The sequence below is a fragment of a genome, unplaced genomic scaffold, assembly GCF_019419815.1.
Source record: "Pyrus x bretschneideri cultivar Hongxiangsu unplaced genomic scaffold, Pyrus_bretschneideri_v1 Contig34, whole genome shotgun sequence".
Taxonomy (NCBI): Eukaryota; Viridiplantae; Streptophyta; class Magnoliopsida; order Rosales; family Rosaceae; genus Pyrus; species Pyrus x bretschneideri.
The window spans coordinates 927,931-936,801 of record NW_025999657.1 but is presented as its reverse complement, the minus strand read 5'-3'; the positions used below and the strand labels follow the sequence as shown (position 1 = coordinate 936,801).

At 35.4% G+C, this 8,871-nt stretch overlaps 1 protein-coding gene across 3 annotated transcripts; it reads left to right on the top strand.

Moving 5' to 3' along the window:
* The first annotated feature begins 2,317 nt into the window (after nucleotides 1-2,317).
* Nucleotides 2,318-8,029, top strand: LOC103960430 (tobamovirus multiplication protein 2A). Of its 3 annotated transcripts, none has more exons than XM_009372900.2 (7): nucleotides 2,318-2,474; nucleotides 3,012-3,271; nucleotides 4,530-4,629; nucleotides 4,804-4,884; nucleotides 4,971-5,075; nucleotides 7,112-7,327; nucleotides 7,625-8,029. In XM_009372900.2, exons 2-7 carry the CDS (start codon nucleotides 3,033-3,035, stop codon nucleotides 7,724-7,726), a joined length of 843 nt encoding a protein of 280 aa, XP_009371175.2. In that variant the 5' UTR covers nucleotides 2,318-2,474; nucleotides 3,012-3,032; the 3' UTR covers nucleotides 7,727-8,029. The 3 variants fall into 3 exon arrangements, with proteins under 3 accessions (XP_009371175.2, XP_009371176.2, XP_009371177.2); XM_009372901.2 differs by having other exon boundaries at nucleotides 2,957-3,271; XM_009372902.2 differs by having other exon boundaries at nucleotides 2,337-2,474; nucleotides 2,953-3,271.
* The last annotated feature ends 842 nt before the right edge of the window (nucleotides 8,030-8,871 follow it).

The following is an 8,871-nucleotide window of genomic DNA, read 5'->3' as shown; positions in this document are numbered from 1 at the left end:
CCACCCGATTAACGCTTAGCGTCTTTTAGAACCTTGCAAGAGAGTATTCTAAATTAGTATTGTTCAAGAAAAATGGAATCGAATTTAGATTAGAGGAGGCACACTGGCATCGTAAACTCTGATTGGAAGAGAAGAGATCCTCTCCAGATCGCTTCCACCAAGGTCACCGGATCAAGTGATCGGGACCTTTGAAATTTCATTTAATGGGCAAAAATTATTATAGCTATTAAGAGGTCAAAACAGGTGAGCCGTTGGATAAAATTTCAAAAATCCAGTTCACTTGATTCGGTGGTCTTGATGGAAGAAATCCGGAAGGGATCTCTTATCTGATTGGAATTTGATAGAATGTAGTACTGGTAGGTAGGATTCCTACCTTCTATTAATTTGACCAATCTTGTGTTGACCTGTGGTTGATTGTGTCTTGAACGTCAGTTAGATTTAGGTCTTAGTATTGTACTACACTAGTAGCTTTTTTATTTTTTTATTTTTCTCTTTAAACAAAGGAACAACTAGTGACAAATCACGGTTATCCATCTTTTTTAGGTGCGAAAAGGCTATGGGAAATTAAACTCTGTCTGCAGCCACTCACCATTTTGGAGCCTTGAACCCGAAACCTCTCACATTTTTTATTTATAAGATAGTCACAGTTCGCACCCTTATCACTGAATCACTAGAAGCGTTGTTAGTGCCATTAACTTATTATACCAAATAATAAGAAAATTAACGGAAATATATATATATATATATATATATATATATATTTTAATAAAAAGGGGGAAGGTATGACTTTTCTTATGGGTGATATCAAAAGCATTTCCATCTACTTTTTTGGGTGTGCCTCCCGGTTAGAGGAGTTTTTTTTTTTATTTTTGGGAAAAAATAAATTTATTCAAAAAGAAATTTCAAGTTCAACCATTTTTAATACAATTGAAGAAAAAGACATTTTTAGCAATAGTTGGTAAAGACATATCCCAAATAAAAGTATCATGAATGTAGTGTCCAATGCTAGTAATGACATTAGCAAGAAAATTTGCCTCCCAAATAATACGAGTCCAAGATATAAAAGAAAATGATCGTGCAAGTAATCTGATACCCAATGCTAGTAGCCTGACGTCCTAAGAAAATTCACCAACATACATACATCTCTAAAACTTTTGATTTTTGCAAATTTCAGCACATCACATAAGACAAATGCTTTAGCAACAAATATAACGCGTCCCAACCAACAATAGTAGACCCCTTAGTCGGAGAAGTTACTGTTTGAATGAATAGTGAACTGCCTTAACAATGATTAATTCACTCTCCAAACATTATCAATTATTATTCACTATAATATTTTATTTTTCATGTGTGATTTATAAGATTAGGTTAGAATCTCTACTAATTAATAAAACATCCATTATCAACTAAAACTTTATGAAATTATCAGTTTAACCTTCTAATTAAAACAAAACATGAATAAAAAATATGGGGTAGAAATGTAATTTCACACAACCAAATTTTGCTGTTTTTTTCAAAGTGTCACATCTGGTATGGGATGTGACACAAAGTCTCATCTACATGTAATACTAACATATCTCTAATTAAAAAAATAAAAAATAAAAATAACTTCCCACTCCCACATTCTCTATCACTCTCTCCCTCTCTCCTTCTATTTCAAAAAAAAAAAAAAAAAAAAATCTTGCACATTTTGTATGTGCCCATATCTAGTAAGTAATTATAATTGTACCACATGTCCACATTTTATTAAATGAAATAAGATAAATTTTTAATAGGTTTTTTTTTTTTTTCAAATTACATGGTCAGAAAAATGTTACGTGGCAAAGATTGTGGCACCCTCACTAGTAGGAGAGATTTTTCAATCTAACCGAAATACAAGATGATACACTATATGTTATTATATAAATAGTGGGACATGTATGTTAAAAAGTTAATAACTTAAAAAATAAAAAATTTCATCACTTATATAAAAACATGTAATATATCATTTGCATTCCGATCACAATAAAAAATTTCTCCACGAGGAGGCCATAGTGGTTGACGATCGTGATTTGTATTTATCATTTCCTTTCTGTTCAAACTTTCCTGGGTTTTTAAATTCCATTTTCTCACAATAAAAAAAAAATATTCTGTTTTAAAATCCTATTAATATGTGATTTGACCATATTATCACTTAGCTTATCGCAACTGCACACAGAAACGTCCCAACGGAAAATGGATAAGTTCATTAACGTCATTCAGCAAATAGAAAACAAAACGGTGACACAGCACAAATGGGGAGGTGTGGGGTACAAATAAAAAAACGCCAGCTGGCATTTAGAAAAAAAAAACAATAAAAAAACCAACAACCTCACCGCCCTTCCTCCTTTGGCTGAGATCGTCTCTGTTCCTCTTCCTCTTCCTCTGTGGCTGATATCAGAATCCGAAGAAGCTCGAAACCCGACAAGCTCCTCGTACTAGTGACTTCTAAATCTGTAAGTCTTTCGATTTCCGCTCATATTTTGATCTCTTTAAGATTTCCAAACCATCATGAAACTATTCTTTTGGTTTTTTTTGTTTTTTTTATTCGTATTAAATCTGATATTTTGCTAGTCTGGATGGGTTAAAATTTCAGTTTTTGAAAAAATTAGATAGTTGAATAGGTTGGGAAATTGAGGTGATTACGTATCTAGGAAAGACTGGAATTTTTTGATGAGCTTGAGCTGAATTGCATATATAGTTTTGGTTTTCTATTTTTTTAAAATAATTTAAGTTGATTTATTACCCTGATCTTAGAAAATGCATAATGTTGGAGAGATGGTTTATGTGTGTAGTTTTTCTACACTTTCCAAGCAACCAAACACAACTCGATGTGTGAATTATGGAATTAATTGCGAACTTGTGGTAGTTAGTAATCAGAACTGTGTGATTGAGTTACTGATCTTCGGGCCAAATGTGGGTCTTTTGTCGAAGGTAGTCGGCTAAGTGATAAAATAGAAGAGACCCATTTGATTTGAATTTGGAAATTGAAGGGGTCGAAGAAGTTGTCGAGGATGGCCTGCAGGGGGTGCTTGGAGTGCCTGTTGAAGCTGTTGAACTTTGTTTTGACCCTTGTGGGGCTGGCCATGGTGGGCTATGGGATCTACTTGCTGGTCGAATACTTGAGAGCTTCAGACTCAACCGTTATGTCTTCAGCTGTAGGCGACGATCATGATTTGGTACAGTTGAGCCGACCTTTGCTCATGACTGTGTCTCTTTCAACTAGTACCTTGGATAATTTGCCAAAAGCTTGGTATGTCTACTACCTAATTCACTAAAATTGTTTTTTTGACTTTTGAGTTATAGCTAGTTACACATTTATTTTATTCTGATTGAGGAAATCTGTTGTTTATTTTGATATTTGATGTGGCTGTAAACAGATAAGAAGTAACAAGTATTCTTGTGTTAGACTTACCTTCTTGCATTTGATTAATATTTTTATTTTCCATCAGGTGTTGTATCCCTTATGTGATTTTAGACAAATAGAAAGATAAAGAAAATGATCGAAATTCTTAGGAATGAAATCATTTCCTTCCTTTTTTTTTTTTTTTTTCTCCTCCTTTAAAACAACTGAAATTTACACTAAATTAGCTATCCTATTATCTAAAGAAGAGTTTGGATGTGAAATGAATGTTTAATTTAGAAACTTAGCTTTTGTCTGAGTAAAATTTAGATGTACACAAAATCTTGGACATTCTGCAAGGGCTTACTGCATTTCTGGATCAACATGGCTTCCTAATTTCTATTTAAACCAATCACCAAAATGACGTTAGGAACCTCACTCCCTCCCAAAACTCCACCACCACCACTCGCCAATAGTAAATAACCTCCTATCCTTTCCACAAACTATCCACAAGACAGTCATTCTGCAGTAACCCCACAAAATTCTACCCTCTTTTCGTCTACTGGTAACTTGTACCATCAGTGTTCTGTTTTGTATGTGGTTTGCATTCTTTAATAGTTCAAGTTGTATAATGAAGGGTTGAGGTCCCATCAGTATAGTAATCGGTTGCTGGTTGGCATCTCTAGAGCATTGAAGTAAATTTTTAGGACCTTCTGATGATTCTACTTGATAAATCTAATTGATCTAAAAGGCTAGATCTAATCAACTATTCAGTGCCAACCCCAACTATTTCTGGAAGCGATGTTCTTATCACTAAGTTAGCTGATGCACAGTGAAGATTAAGCTGACTTTTATTGCATTAAGTTCTCCATTTTATTTTTCTGAGTTTCCCATTTTATCTTTTACAATCATTGTTTTACGTTTTTTCCCTATGCTTACACTTTTCTTGAAGGAACCTATGCCTTACGTATGCTAGATCAATCCATAATACCATATTAATGAATTTATTTGTATATATATATATATATATATATATATGTATGTATGTATATTAATTATAAAGACCCGTTAAGGATTACACTCATATTGTTTGTTTTTCATGTTGAGTTCAAGCTGCTATTTCTTCTTTCTTTTTTCCTCCAATTTTTTACACCATATTCTTTTTCAGGTTCATATACTTGTTTATTGGCATTGGAGCGATTATATTTATCATCTCTTGTTTTGGTTGCGTGGGTGCAATGACACGGAATGGCTGCTGCCTGAGTTGTGTATCCTAATTACTCAATTCTTCTTGTCTAAAAGTATATCCGATAATAGTGTCATAGCATATCTGTTATGTGATAATAGTATGCCTGTCATACGAAAACATGAATGTGCATGCACCTATGCTTTCTTTATTTTGGTTTTAAATTTAACAAAATGGGGTCCTTAAGTCAGCATAGTATTCGGTCCTGGTGATCCTTTTGATCTTGGTAGAGCTGGGAGCTGCCGCCTTTATATTCTTTGACAAAAGCTGGGAAGATGTAAGTGTTGTATCAACTAATGTTTTGAAATTTAAATTGTAATGGTATGATTGGCTATCTAATCAGTGTCATAAGTTACTCTTTAGGAAATACCAACGGATTCAAGTGGAGATTTTGAGATGATATATGCATTTCTGAAAGCTCACTGGACCATTGTCAGATGGGTTGCTCTTGGAGCTGTTGTCTTCGAGGTAATTCTCACAATTCCAGAATCTCGTCCTGACATCTTCTGTTTTGACATCTTTTTGTCTGATTTTTATTAAATATTTTTTTGGGTGAATTTATGGCTATATCCTTTAATCATTTAAACGAAGATTGCTTGGCATGACAGTCTCGTTTCTGGATGAAGTTCCCTCCCTTCCCCTTATTTTATTTGGAATTATATTTCTAACTCTTCGTACCCGTATAGAAAGATATAAGATGAATAGAAGGGGGTGGACATGTTTTAGCAAGTAGTGCAGACACTGAAAGGGAAGCAAAAGCATACTTAAGAGGCAAAAAAAATATCTTACCTGAAGTTTCTGCAGAGAATTTACCTCTGTTTTTCATTGACTAGATTTGAATGCTTGCCACCATTTAGTTGGTTCTGGCTTGGCCTAATCAACATGTAGCATTAGAAGAAAAGTTCTATGCTTTGGATCTTAGCTCGTATTGTGTCTTATATGTTTGAGTTTCACTTTTTGGCTATCAGTTTTCAGTTTTTAGTTTTTTTTTTTGAAAACTAAAAGTAGTTATCGAATGAGTTTTCAGATTTCATAAAAGTGAAAGCAGAAATTGAAAACGAAATAGTTATCAAAAAGCCCAAGAGTAAATAGTTAAGAATAAAAAAGAAAATAGGAAGAAAAAGAAACTCCCTCACCTATAAGTGTTAATGTCACTTGCAAAATAGTCAAGCGCAATAACAGTTGATTTCAGGGGGGATTTCCCTCTTCAAAATGGGGTTTCAAGTGTTTTTCACTATGAAAAGGAGTTTTGACTGGTTCATGCGTGAAAGTCTGTCCCTTTTTATAATGGCATTGGCATTATTCCTACTTGACAATGATATTGAAGAAACTTTCTTTATGGATCAGTGCTCTAGAAAAATTGTGGAGATCTTGTCGCTGCTTCTTAACATTCTTCTTTTCTGCAATGAAATTATGTTTCTTACCAAAAAAAAAAAAAAAAAAAAAAAAAAAAAAAAAAAACATTGAGTTGTGTTTTAAAAAACGCACCCCAAGGCGCGCCTAGGCAGCTTTTGAGGCGGGGCGTCGGTGAAATCGCCTCTGCCCAGTGGGAGAAGGCAAAAACTCGCTTAGACGTGGCCGAGGCGCGGAGTTCAATTGGGCGTCTTTTTTGTGTAAGAGCTTTTGGAATCTGGATAATTTCGCTTGAATATGGAAGTTGCAGACGCACCAATGCTGCTTGAAGAATATGAATAGCACCGCGTAGTCTGCCATGCTTTCATTTGCTTACTTTTTGTTTTTTTTAATATTATTTTTTTGGCTGATTCTATTTCTCTTTAAAGTGACTTCCAGTTGTCCAGCATCCCAATTTCCAACTTCCAACTTCCACCATCTCAAAGCATATTCTCCCAACATATCTATAAAGTTTAATATTATTTTATAAAAATAATATTCCTTAATAAGTAAGTGGCCAGCAAGAAAAATCAGTAATTATTTGTTTTTGTTTTTGTGTAATGCTATATTTTTTTTCTTCTTAAAAATTTATTCTTGTTTTTTCTTGTAAGACTCTTTCAGTATTCCACCAAAATATTATAATATACGTAATTATATATAGTTTATACTAAAAATCTTAAGTCTCGTGAGGCCTCAAGGTTTTCACCTAGGCGGAGCTATCCGTAGAACACGTCACCTACACCTTCGCCTTTTAATACATTGATTGAGAGAAATGTTTGAATGAGAGTCGAAGAACAAAACCATTGAAATGTGATATTAATGTTGGTTCCAGAGACAAGGAAAATGACAGCAAGCTCCTTGATGTTGTTAAAATTTTCTCATGAACCTCTACTGCTTTGCCAGATATTGGTTAACATCTCCCTCCTTATCTGGATAAGGGTTTTGTGCATTCTGTGTTTAGCTGCTGCACAAAAGCACTGCTAAGATGAGTGTTCTTGTGTTGTGATTCTTGAATCTAGTTTTAGTGGTTTGGATATCACCAGTTAAAGGTTTTTTGGGTTTTTTCTTGTGCCGATATGTTGCGTATATAACGATTCTCCATGGAATTTCAGGCTCTACTTTTCTTGCTCGCTCTAGTGGTTAGGGCAGCAAACAGACCAGCAGAATATGACAGTGATGATGAGCTCATTGCTCCAAGGCAACAAATCAGGCAGCCATTGATTGCCAACAGGCAAGCTGTTCCAGCAACTGGTGCACCTGTTGCTGGGGCTCTTGATCAGCGACCACCAAACAGAAATGATGCGTGGAGTACACGCATGAGGGAAAAGGTGAGAGATTCCGGCAAAAAAATTTCCTTAAAGTTTGTATGAGATGGTAGTATAGAAATATAGCTATTGAAGTCTCAAAGTAAGACCAGCGTGTTAGTGTGCGCGCTTTAGACTTTTTGCTGATTGTTCCAGTACTATCAGGTTACCACATTTTGGTGATTAGGCAAATTCCGTTTGTCATTTTATTTTTCCTATCGAAAACATAAAATTGAGTCTATTTTTTGCTACAATGTCTTCTATAGCCTATGATTCTGATGCCTGTGCTCTGTTTTGTCTGGTGACTTGCACGTAAATCAGTATGGGCTTAATACAGCTGAGTTTACATACAACCCATCAGAGTCACAGAGTCAAGTTTCAGCTCAACCACAAGAAGAAAGGAGCCGATGCATCATCATGTGATAAAGTGGAGTTAACCACAATTTAAACTTGGTTCGGTTTCTGAAGGCCACTTCTTCGACCATGTTAGAACTGCAGCATTTCCAAAGGATGGTCTTTTCCTTTTTGTTGCGTTTGTGTACAATCATGAGCTTTACTTAATTCCCCGCGGAAGCGTGTTCTCTTTATATGTATTACCAGTTGGTGTGTAATTGTACTGCTAGTTAGTGATTACGGAGTGAGTAGTTTTATGAACGGAGTTACTTGAGACATTCTGGCAGTTACAATGATGTACTTGATCTATTGGTTTTTAAGTTCTTTTACCTAGCCTGGTCCGCATATTATTAGTTATCGTACTTAAGTGCTGATGAGCACATTGAACTATCCTTGTGGTTGAGAGCCCTTACAGCTCAGTGGTAACGACGCAATTGTTAGGGGAGTGCTCGGTATTGAGCTAATAGCCCGCGGGCGGGCCTCTCGTTGGATGCCCACCCGTGTCGCCATAGGCCACGTGTTGGGAGGATTTTGGATTATCCGAATGTGTTGGCAGGTATTCCAAGGTCTTTAGTGATCAGTGCAAAAGAGACCAGGGATGGGACCGGAGCTGAGTTGACGCATCATTCAGCGCTCGAGCACAAGATCCCAGGAATGGCGCGCCCCGGCCCGGGTCAGGTACTATTTTATCAGCGATGTTATTATAATGTCGGCGATGAGTTAATGTGGTATGTCACTATGTTATAAATCATTCGGAAAATGTAGAAGCTTTCAAACTTATTGCCTTAATACCCAAAAGGTCACTCTTGCTCTCCTAAAGTCGTCGTCAGAATCTGTGAGGATCAAATTGGTATTATTCACAAGATTATATTAATTTTAAATTCAAAAACTTAGAATATTTGACAATTTAACAATGCAAAACAAGAAAATGAGTTTTCTAATCGTTCATGGGTTTTAGGTTGGTTTTGCATTATTAACAAATATTTCAAATCTTTTGATATAAACTAATATAATCTTGTAGTTAATATGCATTCGGTCCTCACAAATTCTCAAAATAGATGGTTCTCTTATCGCCAATTATTGGGCAAGCTAGTGGATTTGGATCCTCTCCGAGGCAACTGGTCGGAATCCTTCTGACCAGTGTTAGTAGAAATCCAACGGCTACAATTATTATA